The sequence below is a fragment of the Coptis chinensis genome, chromosome 7, assembly GCF_015680905.1.
Source record: "Coptis chinensis isolate HL-2020 chromosome 7, ASM1568090v1, whole genome shotgun sequence".
NCBI classification, from domain to species: domain Eukaryota; kingdom Viridiplantae; phylum Streptophyta; class Magnoliopsida; order Ranunculales; family Ranunculaceae; genus Coptis; species Coptis chinensis.
Genome location: NC_141462.1, coordinates 89,316,546 through 89,334,522, shown reverse-complemented (window position 1 = coordinate 89,334,522; position 17,977 = coordinate 89,316,546). Strand labels below are relative to the sequence as shown.

The 17,977-nt window shown below is 35.3% G+C and overlaps 2 protein-coding genes across 2 annotated transcripts; one reads left to right on the top strand and one right to left on the bottom strand.

Moving 5' to 3' along the window:
- Nucleotides 1–514: 514 nt before the first annotated feature.
- Nucleotides 515–1,210, bottom strand: LOC147489796 (putative histone H2B.1). Its single transcript, XM_086570079.1, has one exon. It carries the CDS (start codon nt 1,136–1,138, stop codon nt 683–685), a length of 456 nt encoding a protein of 151 aa, XP_086426205.1. The 5' UTR covers nt 1,139–1,210; the 3' UTR covers nt 515–682.
- Nucleotides 1,211–13,601: 12,391 nt separating this feature from the next.
- On the top strand, nt 13,602–16,357 carry LOC147489795 (uncharacterized). The gene is made up of 4 exons (XM_086574733.1): nt 13,602–13,881; nt 14,459–14,481; nt 16,108–16,159; nt 16,281–16,357. The coding sequence occupies exons 1-4, from the start codon at nt 13,602–13,604 to the stop codon at nt 16,355–16,357; spliced, it is 432 nt and encodes a 143-aa protein (XP_086430859.1).
- The last annotated feature ends 1,620 nt before the right edge of the window (nt 16,358–17,977 follow it).

Sequence of the window (17,977 nt, the reverse complement as noted above, 5' to 3'; positions counted from 1 at the left end):
TAACAGAATTCATTTCAGACTATTAAAATTTATACTCCAAACTCATATGAGTGCAAGCTACAAATTTTATGATAGTACAAACTACAAACACAAGGATAACAGACACAGCGAACACAGATTGTGTGAAAGGCCTTATTGAATCTCAATAAAGAAATGAAACATGAATTTTAAATAACAGCTGAGAACTCACCTACTGTTGGAATCCCTTGATTGTAGTTTAAACTTTAAACTTCATTGACTACCAACCAAATGTAGGACTCGTTTTTGTATCAGTGAGCAACACCCAGACCCAGTAACAAGTTTGCATGACAGTTTGTCTCATAAACAACATGTGTATTCATCTCCAATGCCAATTCATCATTACAATATTGGTTTTCTGGTTTTCCCCCAATTTTTTATAGCAATTTAACAATAAAATCGATCAACACAAATAAATCAGTCAGAAAAATTCAGGAAATGGAAATTGAAACATTGGAATGGATTCAACACAAACACAGTAAATAAGTAAAACGAATTGAACACTAAAGTATCCTTTTCATTTCAATTAGGTCAAACATAAACATAAACCCTAAATTCAGAACTTCCAAACAAACAGTTTTTTTACAACTACTAAACCATCACAACGGATTCACATAACATAACAAAACCCTGAAATGAAACATAACCTAACACAAAAACATATTCAAGAGCTAGTAAACTTAGTAACCGCCTTGGTGCCTTCAGAAACGGCATGCTTAGCCAATTCACCAGGAAGAACAAGACGAACAGCAGTCTGAATCTCCCGAGAAGTGATGGTGGGCTTCTTGTTGTAACGAGCGAGCCTTGAAGACTCCTGAGCCAGCTTCTCAAAAATATCATTAATGAAACTGTTCATGATACCCATGGCCTTGCTGGAGATACCAATATCAGGGTGGACCTGTTTCAAGACCTTGAAGATGTAGATCTTGTAGGTCTCCACATTTTTCTTTGACCTCTTCTTCTTCTTGTCTGAAGATGCGGCTCCACCGGCTTCCTTGGGCAGTTTCTTTCCGGCCTTGGGCTTCTTCTCTGCTGGAGCCTTTTCAGCTTTCTTCTCTTCAGTGGGTTTCTCTGCTGCTGGCTTCTTCTCAGCGGGCTTCTTCTCTGCTCTTGGGGCCATTGGAAATTTTGTTGAAGAAAATTGAGAGGGTTTGAGGAAACGGTGAAGATTGGAATGAGTGTTGTGTAGGTGCGGGGTTGGTATTTATAGAGAAAGTGAAATTGGTTTGATTGGATTTTTAGGGTTGGCACGGATCGATGAGTTGGCGTGTTTCTAACTGTTGAAGTAGAAGTTGTTGGGTAGTGGAGTATAGACGGTGTGGATTAATTCTGTGTGTTTAAGAAGGCACGTGATCCTTCAGTTGGTCTGATTGGATTACCAAGGTTAAACGCGGATCGCTGACCTGGCCGGCAGAGCCGCAGAGGGCGCTGAGTGCGATACGTTTTTAACTTGTGTTGGGCTGTTGGGTGAGTTGCGTTGGCAGTATCTCTAATTGGGGAGCCTCCTCAAGAGTTGAGGAGGCAAATTTAAATCTCCTTATTTATTTAATTCAGAAATACTTTCCTCACTAAATTTATAATAAGCTCTATTTTTATTAATATAATTTGAATAAGATCTTTATTTTTTTTATTAATAATTTATAAACACTTTTCTAGTGTCACTTAAACTAAATAATTACCTCTATTTTCTACATTGAAATTAAAACAAGTCCTATTTTATTATTGATAATTTAAAATAACCTTTCTAATATCACTTAAATAACATAATTATCTTCATTTTGTTTAAAAAAAAATAGATAGATGAGTCTCTCCTATATAATTACAATTATCATTTATAATTAAAATCCAAATAAACCATGCTAACTATCGACCTTGAGGGACGGGTTTCAAGACTTAAAAAAACCGATGCGTAGCAAGGTTTGCATACTTGTAGTACAAAATATCCTGGGATATTTGGATTCTGGAGAAAGATATATAAATATCACAATATGTTTAGAGATGTATATGACTTTAAATATCAGCGATGATATTTGTGATATTTGGAGATATTTGGCGATATTTTGTGTATATAATCATTTTATTTAATATTTACCATTATATTTCAAATAAATATAAATAGTGTATCATGATATATCAAGAAATATCCACAATATTCATGATATTTTTCGATATTTTGGATATATCCATGATATTTGCATGTGAAACAATGTCAAATATCCCAAAAAGGAATATATCCACGATACATATCCAAAAATTGAATATCGATGAATACCCATATCCTGATATTTTATACTATGCTAGGCAGTAGTACATTTTGAGTTTGATCTTGTTGGAATGCTTAGGCCCATGACGATATATTGTTGGACTGGATCTATGTAATTCACAATATATTGGGCTCATTTTTGGTGTAATGTTTGTAAAATTGTAATACCTAGTTTGCTTCTAGCCCAACCAAAACGTGTAAACCCAACAACCCAAAACAAAATAAAAAAATTTATATTGTTATGAAATAATAGGTTCCTCATTTTGTCCTTGCTCTCCACCTCTCCCACCACTAACACCTGTCCACCACCACCTCTTTTTATGTTTTTTTTCCTGGCGGCTCTTTTTGTTGGTAAGAAAAAAACAACCCACTCTTCAATTTCCATAATTTTTATCAAAAAAGTTTGAGTGTTGAATGTGATATTAGATAAAATAAAGATAAATGTTGATTGGTATTTAGATAAGGTGTTTGGAATTTGGGATTTGTGCTCACCAATTTTTTCTTTGATTTTAGGCACTTTAGATGTGACCAAGCTTAGATCATCAACTTCAAGTCTAAACTTAACCGACTCATAATCAAATTTCAAGTAGTAATCAACTACTTTCTCCCTCAAACAGTCCTCCATAGTCCATACACGCCTCTGTGTGGTCCCCTTTTTTATAGGTGCCACGTGGTAGCTAAAAACCCAAGTGCATCATCATCGTGCACCTGCTCAACATTTAAATTGTGCCTAGTACCTTACCAAGATGTGATTAAGAACGTAGATATAGGTTCATTAAGCATGTGATTAAGGAAACTAAATATATAAAGATGGAAGAATAAATCAAGGGATTAGTGGCCATAAATAAGGGAACGATTCTTTCTTGATATACAAAGAAAGACCCTCGTTCTCAGGGGAGAGAGAAGAAAATAGATGTATCTCCTCTTGTAATTTGAAGTTCAAACTCCATTAACAATTATCAGTGCGTACGTAGGCACCTTTTTATTGGGAGAACTACTATAAAACTTGTGTTTTGCTTGCTTTATTAGTTTTTTTTTTTTTTTTTTTTTTATTTTTATTTTATGTATTGTTGGTGTTTGCGTGTGGCAAATGGATTATGAAATCAACACAATGTGTGTCGGACCGATTTAATTTTGGTCCTGACAGCCTCCTCCTCATCAATCTTTAAACTCATAACAAATATGAAAAAAAAACCCCCCCTTAGTGGTCCTCTTTGTAACGTTAATTTATTGTGACCAATGCGGGAGTTGTAAAATGTTACTTATACTTCCATATCAGAAGTTGGTGTACCACTAACTATCTGGTAACAAATATTTGCAATGTTCACATGTGTAATGAAGTTTATAAATGATGTCATCTGTCTAATAAAACATAACTATGTGGGCCCCGAAAGGCCTAATCCGACAGCCTATAATCTTTTTCACCAAATTATGACCTGGCAAAAACAACAAATCCCATCCGGTATTCTTCTTCTGTCTGCAACATCTAGGTCCATGTGATCAGATCTTATTTTCTCATCACTCTTTCTTATTGCTCGACTTCTTACTGCCGACTCACTCGACTTCTTATTATCGACTCTTACCTTCCTCAATCTAGCTGTTTTAAGGTAAGTTTGCAACCCTTTTGATTTTCTTAGTTCTTTTCTATTTTATGGGTTTTAAAATCCTTCAAAGGAACAACCTTTTCCATCTTTTTTATGTCCTTAGTGTCAAGGTCGAAATGTCTTACTAAAGGACAGTCTTTTTCGTCCCCACTTTCTTTACTTCCTTCTTTTTGCAATCACTTTTTAGGCGCTTTTTATGTTATCAAAACAACAGTACAGCTTTGATTTTATACACCTACAATAGGGTACCAATTAACATATACGCTTTAGCATTCATTTCTTAAGACGAAGTGTGAATTTCTTTTGACTTTCCATGGCGCCATTTGAATTATGTTTGACTTTCATGCCCATTTGAAATAGGCGATGTGTACTGTTTTTCTGTATACTTGCACGGATTTTGAAATGAATAGTTTGATCAAAAAATTAACAATCACATATTCCACAAAAATTCCATTAAGGTAACTTATTCTTTATCGTTTTTCAATAATATATTTTCAAATTTGTAAAAGAAAATGTAAGGTGTTCAGCAATAAGAATTTCAGTTCACTAATGTGTTCCAAATTTGTGTTTGCTCATTGTGGGTGGATTGTTGATTGTATCTATTATATGGTCGATGTACTGTGTTGGTGTCATTTCAAAGATGATCATTTCCTTTTGCATCTGTTTGTTTCTTATCTCTTCATTCTTTTTTGAGGTATACTATCGAAGTGTTGCAATTTGTTGAAATGGTTGGCCTATAGTGGATATGCATAGAATCATTTTCTGTTGAAAATTAAGGACATGTGAGAACACGTCTCATTCCATAGGCTTAGGGAAAGGGGATCGGTTACTCCATGGTACGTACTTCAGTATTATTGCCATTGCAAACTACAAACTTTCATTTTTGTTGTTAATCTTTTTATCTTTTTATGTTTTACAAGATCGCATGGATAAGGGTAAACGTCCAATGGACCCTTCTAAGGATCCATCGAACAAGAAAAAAATATATTTTTATTCCGGTCGCAGATAGACTCTTCCTCCAACCACGTGCTCGCTCCCGGGTATTACTCTTACCTGGCTCAGTTGCGCTTGGCCAAAAATTGCTTATGTTGCCCGTTCATTATAATTTGTTGGTTTCACATTACATTTTTGAATTGCTTATTTAGATTTATATAGCTTCCACCACCACCAATTCTCAACAAGAGGAAATGCCCTTTCGACCATTCTAAGGAACCTTCCAAGCATAACAAATATGCTTTTGTTGTCCCCCAAGATATGCTCAGTCTTCAACCTCCTTATGGCTTTTGGGTATTTACTGCTCCTATTTCTCTATCTCTATCTCACCTATATATATTTCCCCGCTCACGTTGTCGTTACTGTTGGCCCTTTTTTGTGTTTGGTTTATTACCATTTACTGCTTAATTTATTCATGTCCTTCTGGTTCGCCTATAACTACCATTTATTGATTTATTCATATCTAATTTATTCCTCTTTCTCCCCATCCGCCTATGTGTAGAGAACATACCTTCTTCCGACAAAGACATAGAACTAACAAAAGGAATACTAGGCCAGCGTGCTCGAAGGGCAAGAGAAAGGAGCACTAAAGAGAAAGGCATCCCAGACTTTGCCAACCAAGTGCGTTGTGTAATTGGCCATCAGCTGATAGGTTCAACATTAAATACCTCTCCTTCACTTCCCTGCACTCCATCTACAACTAACAGGCGGCGAGCACAGGGTACTACAATTACACCTCATACAACACCATATAGGCGTCTTCCTTTCTTCTGAGTTTCTTTAGAAATCTCTTTCATTCCTTAATCATGTCAAACTGTTTACACTCCCCGAAGAACATGTCGAATCAAGTACCCATGACAATGAGATCTTCGTGCCAACGCAACCTCACCAAAATGCAAGGTTAGTACGGGGTTCAATGAACCTTTCTCTTGGTTCTTTCTAGTTTAAATTAAAAAAATAAACTATAATATTTTCTCCTACATTCTTCGTAGTGCGCGTAATTGTGTGTCTACATTAGTTCATCCAATACCACCTTCAACAAATGTAGCTTCAACTTTTGCATCACCATCAACTAACCAAAATCCGCAGTATACTTCTTCACATTTATTAAAATAGGAATGCAAAAATATTGGCTCCTTTGTCTAAATAATGTAATTCTTCTTTCCTGCAGACCATAACCATTTGCCGTACCTGCATAATATTGTGAGGATATTCACACTAATGGCTTTGACCGTCCAATTTATGCTAATAATGTTGACATAAGTGATAATGAAGACGAAGTTGACAATATTGTTGCTAACCGTATGGTTGAACAAGGAAGACACTCCTTAGGGAAAATGGATGTTCAGTGCCCATTTTGTAATGCACTCCATTGGATGGATGATATAACACCCCGTGTTTTATTCTTTTATTTTTATCCTAATAATAATAATAATTAAACTAGATAAAATGAATAGATATAGATAACTATCGACACGCACGGATAAAAGCCCGTAGATAAATAGATAAGTGTTGTCTTGTTTTTATTCTAAAAGGGTCGTCGAAGTTGTTAAAACTCTAGAGAAAGCATCAAAAACTGTATTATCGCGGATATCGCGGCCGTTGAACTGTCGGCTTCGGAGGCCATTAATGAGCATGGAATGCGCCATCGTATTTTTAAATACGTATTTTTCTATTTAATTAATTAATTTAATTATTTATTTTAAAATTGGCCGGATTGGACTCGGATACGTGGGCTTGGAACACTTGGGTTTGGGACCCAAATATAAAACACATTGTTCTAGAGAATAGGGTTTTAAAGATAATAAAAATATAAAAATGGAGGCAGAGAAAGAAGTCGGTTCTTTGGAGAGAAATGATTCGGGCTAGGAAAATTTCTTTTAGTTAAGGTGGTAGCTCTTTTGCTATTTCACCGAATACGTAAAACCTTATTGTCCTATGTTTTCATGGTTCATTCAATTTGTAGCATTGTTAAAACCTCGTTGTATTGGACTTCGTGTCTTTGTATTATTTAACTTTGTTAAATTTCGCTTTTTGTAATTAAACTGGCCGAACCGGGATATCGTGGTCTATACGGTCGACCCATTGATATTGGTGTCAATACTTTTAGTTGAACTGTGGATTTGGTTGAAATTGTTGGTTGATATGCTCTTTTAAGCTTCCCGATTGAATAAAGGCGGTGAAGCTTGAGAAAGCTTTGAGCCATCGTTAATGGCGCACGCCATTCTTGGGACTTGGGTTATTATGCTTTTTCTTAAAATCGTTTGAACTGTTTGTTTGTTTTGGGTGGTTGATGTATGAGGCGGTTGAATGGTGGGGAAGATTAATCATTCTAGATCTAGTTTGGAGGTAGGTGATGGAGTCAATAAATCCATTTAATTAAAGATGGGTTTTTCACCCACACCATTTTCGATGTGTTTGTTTGGGGTGGTGTGTGAAGTTTTTTGGGTGGGTTTTGGTGGAGGAGGAAGAGAAAAATGTTCTTGGTGAAGATGAGCGATTTAATTCGATTTCGGGCTTGGGCTTGGTTCCTTGGCCCGGTTCACCATGATTAGTTGGGCCTTATTTGATTTGAGATTTTATTAGTTGAACTTCACTTTAGTTTTGATTGGGCGGTTATTTGCTAACTTTAATATTATTTGGGGCAGTCCATGACTTAAAATAGATCCAAACGTGGAATAAATAAGTTGGTTTTAGACTTTCGGGTTAAGGTTTGTCAAGCGCGGTTGGGTCCGAACCATTACCTTAGTCGAGCCCATGAGCCATGCACATTGACCTTAGCTATGAACCATGGTTATGGGAAGTATTGAATATGGAAAGCGTGATTTATCTTGACCATGATGGTTGACTTTGACTTTGACCGGGGTTGAATTTGACCGAGTCGATCCGTTGACCGGGGGTTGACTTTGACCAATTGACCCAATTTGACCTTTTAATTTGGATTATGATTTGGGTTATTAAGATAGGTCTAGGACTATTAGCATACTTGACTTTAGGCTAAGACCTCTATATATAACGATGTGTATGTGTATTAACTACTATGTGATTTTATTTTATGATATGCAACGTTATGACACTAAGACATCCCCGAAATTAATAACGCCAAATCAAAAATAGAAACAAGATACTCATTCGTTATCTTAAATGATATATAAAATAAAGTTCAATAATAAATAAATAAATTTAACTTTTTAGAACTCCCACTTAAGTTTTGGAATTGAGTTTTACGACCATTGATGTCATATGTTAGGTGGGCATTTATTGAATGTGCCATAAATGACCGTTAGCGTTATATAGGGGTATCTATGAATGTGTCATGAATGACCCGGTATTCATTAAAAGAAGAATAACAAGATTGTTTGGACAAGCCCAGAGAGGAACTAAGGTAATAAGTGGTATTAATTTGATTATATGAGTGTTTGGGTTTTCTTTTGAATATAATATAATATCTATATGATATATAGAAGTTATAAGAATCAGGAAATAATATTTTTTGTCGGAGGGACGGTCCTACCAATACAACGGCGGATATATGAATTTGTAAAATGGTTTAGATATTAAAAAGTTATTAGAATAGTTAATACAATGGAAGTTTAAAATTGGGAAGAAACTATCTTTGGAAGATGACGGAACTAATGAAGCCGGAGAATGATTAGGTTATGATAGATTTAAAGTGTTAGTTGGATAAGAAAAGTTTGAAATGTTTATATGTGTTTAGTTATAAAACCAAAGAAATTCAATTTGACCCATATTTGCTTTGTTTTTAAACGTGGGTGTGTTCTTGGGAACATAGGTGGAAGGCGATGGAATCGCAACGGGCGTGTGATTTGGATTCTCACCGAGAGTCCGGGAGTTTAGTTTATTAACACTTTTGGGAGAATGTAATAATTGTTACATTTTTATATGACATGAGAATAAAACATGTTGGAAATTGTTATTCTTAAAGTTTGTTTATGTTTGTATTGGGATGGAAGAAAGTTTTTAATAAAGTGATAGTTGAGGAATTTGGAGATTTTTGTTGTTAAGTTGATCCTGTTGTGATGTGGGTTTTAGGTTTTGACATGTGTTGTATCCCCCCGTCATAGCCTGGGTTTTTAGACAATTGAACATAATGATGTTTGAGATATTTATATTTCAAATATTCATTATTTTTAATTGTTTATAAAATCGGGCTGTGACAGATGAACAAGTAACAAATTCATTGTTATCACATCCTCAATTTGGGACTTGCTGTATGCAGGGGAAAGTCAGATTGCCTCCACTCCGAGCATTGCCGCAAGCCCTTAAAGCTTTATATAATGGAAATGATCGCAAGTCAAAGTCGTTTCGCAAGAACACGAGGCAATACAATCAAGCTTTCGCATTTACGAGTCTTGGAGGAAATGTGCGTGTGTTTACTGGACGAGGTCCTCGACTTTTTACTATCCATGGTCAGCTACGTCATAGGACTGGAGCTCTAATTCATGACTCTGGGCGGCAGCCAACTTACTCACAACTTTACATATATGATCCCAGTGCTGCGTTGGAGTTACGTCAACTTCGTAATCCTGGTTTGAACACAGATGTTAAGAAAATCATTCATGCAACTATGTTCCAGTATAACCATTTCTATGATATCTTCCACCACACATACGATGTTCTTAGATCTGCCTCTCTTGGCCACGGTGAGAACTTCAAAGTCCCTGCGTATTTGCATTACAATGCTACTACAAACAGACGTCGTTACAATTTGCCAACCGCAGATGAGATTGTTGTCATTTTACCTGGGGATGGAAGCGAACGGGGAAGTATTAGAGATATTGTGATATATCTTAAAGGAGGGCAAGAATTCATACAAATCAGTAAATGTCATCTGATAACCCGTAAAAACTCAACTAGATTACTCTAACCTCATTCTTATGGTATCAATTATTTTATTTCCTACTCTCACATATATATTCATGCAATATATAGAGTACAGAATCGTTCCACTCTCAATCTATCAAGACTAAATAGAATTCAACTAATCAAACACAATGAACAATGGTGAGAGTAATGTGTGATGTGAAATTTATATACTATCATTCTCAACACAAGAACAATAATAACAAGTCATAATTTAATAACTAATTTAAACTTTATAAATCTAATTTTATCAATAGTCTAAGAATCAAAATGAAGATAACCTAATTTATGAATTTAAAATAACTAAAACTAAATAAGAATTTAATCAATAATTAAATTAAAATGAATAACTAATTCTTTATTATAAAACTAAATGTGATTCTAAATAATAATCTACCTTGTTCTAACACTAATTAATTTAAGGTAAAAACTAGATCTAAAACAAGCTATTCTAACTAATTAATGGAGTCTAACATAATTTTCTAATCTAGATCTACGTATGCTTAAGAGCTAAGCCTTCTCCATCAAAATGGAGAAGACTAGATCCACTTTTTCGTGTATGGGCTGAGGAGCCATGTTTTGGGTTGGAAAATCGAGCCCAAAACCCAATTTCTTCAGTCCACAGAGGCCTTTTCAGCTGAATTTGACTTCCACGGACTTTTCGCCCACTTCTGCTCCTCTGATTGGGTCAATGTTTGGACCATTGGAAATCTATTTCCGAGCCGATCGTTTTGACATAAGGTAGGCCCAATTCTGAGGTCTGCGTCCAAAGATATGGCCTTCAAAAGTTCTACTAACTTTTGTGCGTTGTTTTTGCCCGCGTTGACTTTGACTTTTCAGCTTTGACCGGGATTTAAAAAGGCTTTTTCTCCTTGAATCTTGGCCTTTAATCACATAACTTCTTAACAACCAACCCTTGCTCCTTTATCTTGCAAAAGGGGCACATTTCTACACATATTCGACTCCAAAGCCTGAAATACACAAAAGCATGATAACATTACTAACTCTTACTTATTAATAATTGGTCTAAAACAATATTGTTAAAGGGGTTAAAACTACAATTTTAGGCTTTTTTTATCATCCAGCTTACTTGCCTTTGCATTATGTGCTAATGTTTCCTTCTGGAGATCTTGGGTGGTCACCTGACATGAGACGTTCAAACAGTTTAACTGGGGTAGCCACTGATAACCGATTGACACAGATGGATTTATATTATTCTTTTTTCAAGCATTCAGGAAATATTATGCAATGCCATGGCACAAACCGTTCTAAGAGTTTGTGGTATATTAACGAACTTTATCAAGTAACAAAATGAGAACCAAATTACGCATAACCGATGTCGCTATGTTCGAAATTTTAATCAATTAATGTCGTGGTAAATACTAAACATCCCGAATATTTTTGAGGAAATGCATTGTCTAAACACTGGCATCGACTGAGGTGGTGGCCCGTGCCTTTGAACTAAAGTGAAGGGCATTGATGAAGGAAATTAAAAAAAATGGTGTGCTTGGTAAGACAGTTGCACATGTCTACACCATTGAGTTTCAGAAACGCATGTTGCCACATATGCATGCACTTATATATCTTCAGCATTCTGACAAGATCCGCGTACCTGCTCAGGTTGATCACATTGTATGTGAAGAATTTCCTGATCCAGAAGCCAAGCTTGATTTATTTCAAACCGTCCTCACATGTGTGGTTCATGGTCCATGTGGACTAAAAAATCCTAACTCTCCATGCATGGTAAATAGTAAGTGCAAGCATCACTATCCTCGGACTTTTGCAGATATTACCATCATGGACAAAGATGGATATCCTATCTACCGTCGTCATGACAATGGTAAATCATATATTGTGAGAGGGCATACAGTTGATAATAGGGATGTTGTTCCTTATAATCTTTATTTTTCTAAAATGTTCAACTGCCACATTAATGTCGAGGTTTGTGTTGGGATCCGTTGTGTTAAATATATTCAAAAATATATATTTAAAGACAACAATGGTGTACAGTGACTTGGATGAGATCCAACAATATTTGGATGCAAGATACATTGGACCACCTGAAGCTATTTGGAGGTTGTTAAGTTTCCATCTGCATGAAGAGATTCCCACAATTGTGTGCTTGGTATTTCATCTCCCGGAATGCACCGTGTCATTTATAAAACAGACGAACCAATGGCTGATATACTATCAAGAGTTGAGCGTCAGAAGTCAACTTTGAGTGTTGTGCATTAGATGTAAGACCAAGCAACCTCACTTATCAAGAGTTCCTGGAATACTACGTCTGGAACAAGCAGCAATCACAGACTTGGACATACCGGATACAAGAAGGAAGATTTGCTATTGGTAGAATGTATTTTGCCAGTCCTAATTCCGGTGAGCGATTTTACTTGTGCGTTTACTTCTAACTGTTGTAAAAGGACCTAAATCATTTTATGATCTGAAGAGGATTGGAAATGGTCCCCCACTTCCAACTTTCAAAGATGCTTGTGACGCACATGGACTTCTAGAGGATGACAGTGAATAGGTGCAATGTTTACAGGAGGTTGCAATCATGCAAACCGGATATCATCTTTGCAGACTATTTTGTGTTATTATCTCAGAGTGCAATCCTTTGCAACCCCATACACTGTGGAATGATTTATGGGAAAATATATGTGATGACTTTCCACACAAGCTTTGAATACTATTTGACATTCAAGAACCTACCCCTGTTGAAGTGCAAGATTATGGTTTATTTCTCTTAAATGAGATTCTAATAGAGTCAAGTAAATCACTAGCTAATTTCCCTCCGATGCCAATGCCTCTGTTGACTACCAAATTGAACTTAGTTGTTGCAAACCGTCTCATATGGAACTAACGGCAATTTTAGTTTGACCTTCAAAATGAAATTGCACATAGCAACAGGGTACTCCTTAATGCATAGCAAGACTTTTCATATAAAGCAGTGATAGATTCAATTTCCCAAAATGAAGGGAAGTTATTCTTTTTGAATGGAGCAGCGGGAACAGACAAAACTTTTGTCTACAACATAATCGCTGCTACGTGTCGTGCTGAGGGGCATATTGTTATTATGGTAGCTTCATTTGGAATAGCTTCATTACTGTTGGCAGGCGATCATACTGCTCACTCAACTTTTGCATCCCAATAGATATTCTTGATATCTGTTTGTGGGTTCAGTAAGAATTCAATGCATGCCGAATTATTCAGGGAAGCCAAACTTATTATTTGGGATGAAGTCCCAATGCAAAACAAGTTTTGTGTTGAGGCAGTTGATCGGACACTCCATCCGGGATACTCGCGACAATAATAAACTTTTCGGTGGAATACAAGTGGTGCTTGGTGGTGATTTCCGTCAATGCCTTCCAGTTATACCCAAAGGGGTTCAGGAACAGATTATGCGTGTTTCATTGTGGTCTTCCTTCATTTGGAATCACATTTATGTTCTAACTCTTGCCCAAAACATGTGATTGGAAAATGGAAACTCTACAAATATTGCGTTTGCAAATTTCTAAATGGAGGTACCAAACTTTGCATTTTCCCTTCTACTATTTCCCTTTATTATAATATTCATTAGCATCATTCTTTGTACAATTTTTTTATTCGTACTAATATCATTAATATTTTCTCCTTGCCACGCTTAGATAGAAAGTGACTCAAGTGAGAAGGTTAAACTACCATAAACAATTCGATGGTGTGCAAATCTTTAGGATCTTATTTCTACTACATATCCTCAGCTGAATCAAGCTACCACTGTTACACCTGAATATTTAACTTAGCGCACAATTCTATCAGCACATAATGATGATGTCAGTGACACTAATGCAACAACTTTAAATATGTTCTCAGGGGAAAGTACTCTCTTTCTAGCTGCAGACAAGATGGCAGACGAGGATCCAACCAATCCAACAAATATTAATCAATACCCAAATGAGTACCTAAACTCACTTGATCCAACCGACCGGCCACCATTTCATCTCAACCTAAAAGTTGGTTGCCCTATAATGTTGTTGCAAAATATTGCTTCCAAAGATGGATTATACAATGGAACCCGCTTGATGGTCGTCCAATGTCAGCCACACGTTCTTTTTGCAAGAATTTTAACTGGTGAAAAGGCAGGTAATCTTGTATTTATTCCAAGGATATCTTTGTTGCCGTCGTCTTCTAATTTTCCTTTTCATATGACGAGAAGACAATTTTCTTGTACGTGTTGCTTATTCAATGACTATAAATAAGTCACAAGGACAACCAGTGAAATATGTGGGAATTGACCTTCGCACTGAAGTTTTCAGTCATGGTCAGTTATATGTAGCCCTATCAAGGTGCACTTCTTCAGACAAAATTAGTATTCTCCTCCCTCCAAATTCGGGAAATCGTACCCCAAACTTTGTATACCCATAAGTCTTACTATAATTCGTAAAGTTCTTTTCCCATTTACTTTGAGTAGTTTCTCATTAACTTCATGGTCATCAAATTTATACATGTGTATTGACTCTGACTTGGTTAATGTTCTTCATTCTATTTATGTAGTTATGCGACTTGGAGTGTATTTCCATTTTGTCCGTTTTTGTGCTGGAGACTTCATTACGCACCTTGGTTAGTGATTTTTTCTCTAATTGGTTGTGGAGTGTATTTAATTGATTTGAGCTAAATTTTGATTGATTTGAGCTTTGATTTGGTTATGGTGCTTTTACAGGATTGGATGGACAGGCTTTGAAGGTATGATTTGTAGATGTTAGATGTTGAATAAATTTGCTTGTTAGAAAATGGAATGAGAGTATATATTATTGTGAAATGCAGGCTGTGTATGTACTGTACTCAGACGATCATACCTTAAAGCTCCCGTATTTCATTATGATGGTTGGATTTGTTTGCGCCCTATTTGCATTTGGGATTCCCCATTTGTCAGCTTTGATAATTTGGGTTGGAGTTTCAACAATCTTGAGTTTAATATATATCGTCATAGCATGTGTGCTATCGTTTCAAGATGGTATGTGCCGTTTTTCCCAAATTCTTGTCCGTTAATTAAATCTCTCTCGATTCCTATTTGATATATGCTATCCTATGATACTGTATATGTGAAATTCAGGTTTTGTTATACTTTGAAACTTTTCATCTCTTACTTCTCTAACTCTTATTTCTTAGTTCATGTTTTCATGTATATGAAAACAAAGTAAGGAGCTTATTGAAGTTTTTATATAGTACTATGGTGATAGTAGATATACCATGAGGTGGGGTGATGGTGAGAGAGGTGCAATAGAATGTAGCAATTAGTCATGGAAATCTCTAGATGTGCAGGGAGTTAGTTCAAACGGTTTTTGATCTACATACGAGTGGCCATGAAAAGATAAGAGACTTGCCTTATCCATCTTTTTTTACCAACAAGGATGTAAAAACTAGGTTGATGTGGGCCCGATCCTCAGGGCTATCAATTTACATACTATCTTTGAGGTGTAATAGAACAGATTGTGGTATCTATATTTGAACTCTTGATGCGGAATGGCACCATGACGGTGCCCATAATCATATACAAAGTATAACCTGGAAGGGAGCATTTAGAATTTCTTATCCTAGCAAGTAGTGCAAGTAGTGTCCTGTTAAAAATGTTTAACCTTATCCCACCGTTATTGTTATATTGCTTACTTTGTTTTATACTTTTATTTGTTTTGGTATGAAGAAGGACTAAGGAGACAATAATGAAAAATTGTTGTCATTATATTATGTTTGGTATAGTAGGACCAGATTGTTTATTCCTGCATTACATGGAGTGGAATGACTAATATATACAGAACAGTTTCTAGAATCTTTTCATTTGTTTTTGAAAGAGGCCATTGTTCCAAGCTTTATAGTTACATCATGGCAGTTCAGTTTGCAATTTTACATGCTGTCTATTTCTTGATTTCTCACTTGACACATTCTTCAATGAAAAATTAGTTTTGATTGTGCCCAACTCATCTCTATAGGGAATCAGGGGGAAGTGCAGTACATTGGTCTGATTTGTTCGTGTAACATGTTACCTTGCCTTGGGGTTATAATGTACTGATGCTAGATGAAGTACATTAGGTTAGCATCAATACATTAGGTTTAACATTTTCCAACAACATAAATCATGCAAAGAGATTTCACCCAAACTACCATAGTTTTTCTCAAGTTTAAATCCTCCCCTCAAGTTTGTGTGGGACTATTGATATTTTTTTGTTTTATTCTTAGTCTTTTACTTCTATAAAAGTGTTATGCACTGGTCTTCTACTTAATTTAATCCTGCTATAGGAATAAAAGCTCCATCTCGAGATTACAGCATTCCTAGAACAAATGTTAGCAAGATCTTCACTTCTATTAGTGCAGTTGCCAATATTGTTTTTGCATATAACACCTGGAAATGCTTCCAGAGATACAGGTATACCAAACATGTCAAATTGTTGATAGTTTATGTGTGTCTTTCATTTTCTAAATTGTCAATTTCTTTTCCCTTTAGTATATAGTCTTTCCTACTCACTCTTTTAATGAATTTGAAACAGATAATATTACATACTTATTCGATGAAGTTTCCTCAAGGCTCAAGATTTACGATAATGACTTTGACATTGGCGAATGAGGATGGGGTGTATGGAAGAGTTATGATTGTCAACAATATTATTTGTACTTTCACTATTTTTTTTTTTTTTTTTTTTGTACTTAGCATAATTTTGTTGGTGCTATTTTGGTACTGTTTTGATGTCCTCTTTCAAACCACTAGTGGAAGTCTGATTATGTATATGTTTCTCATATTGTTCTTATTCGATCATTTGTTTTAATTGGTGTTCTTCTATGTTTAAGTCCATTTAGATGAATGAGTCTAGAGGTTATGTGCAAATCACTACCGGATTTATTGAATGACAGTTAGCCTTTTAACAAGATCCAAAACATTGGAAAGTCAGTCAAATAATGGGAGGTTATGTCCAAATTACCCCTCAAGTGGTTCAAGTTAGTGTCATGTCGAGTTTCTCAACCTAATAATCATTATTGTCCATGAATGAAACAATAGCCAGTATAATACAATCAAAAGGGGGGTTTCAAGTTTAGGCTGCTTCTACAGAGTTAGTGTCGTAAGCGACTATATCAGTGTCGTATGGCACGGGCATACCCTAGTATCTAATATGATACAAAACTTTATTAATAATAGGGTTTTTTAGAAATACCCCCATTTATAATTGTGAATTAGACATAACCCCCGCTCTAATTTTCTTTAGACATCCCCCTTCCAAAATTTTAACGCTTGATAGCGGTTAATTAGGTTTGACTCTCATTAACCATTAGTCAAGGTTTATATTTTATTATAATAAAATAATATTAATAATAATCTAAAACTCCTATGATGAAATGCCAAATATGCCCTCAATGGCCATCAAATACATAAATTAAAATTCTAAACACCCGTTGAGTGCGTTCATCGGTTCATGCTTGTTAATTAGTATAATAGAAAGACTTTATTTTAAATAGCAAATTGCATACGAAATAGAAATCTTTGAGGGCATATTCGGTATTTCATCATGGGAATTTTAGATTATTATTTATATTTTTATTGAAATAAAATAGAAAATTTGTACTAACGGTCAATGAGAGTCAAATCTAGTTGATCAACATCAAGCGTTAAAGTGGGGACATGTCTAAAGAAAATTAGAGTGAGGGGTTATGTCTAATTCCCAATTATAAATTGGGGTGTGCTCGTTCATGAACTAATAGTTCATATGTTGAAACAAATTACTTTCCTTACACCACTGACTAATACATTAATTAACCATCTCACGCTTCTCTTATTTCGTTTTAAAGATCAAATGGTTCATCTGGTAGAAGTTCATTCGTCTTCTTATTTTAGCTACTAACTCTAGTATATATATATAATTTGTCTGTAAAACAATGGTTGGGTTTGTCATTTCGTTCACATTTCAATAAAATTGCAAATGTTTATTTATAAACATAAACTATTAATTCGATCACGTGATTTAGTGAGAAAGTGGAGCAGATAAAGTTTGATTTGATTTTAAAAGCATTTTGAGATTTTTCTATTTCCTAATTGATTTAGAGATTGAAAACATAATTTGAAATCAGAAAGGCAGTTAAATGAAATTGAAAACTGGAAGCAGCAAATGAATTTAAAACAGAAATCAATAAATTAATCTAGAAAACAGTAAAATTACACTATAAAACAATAAATCTACCTATACTCCTATTGATG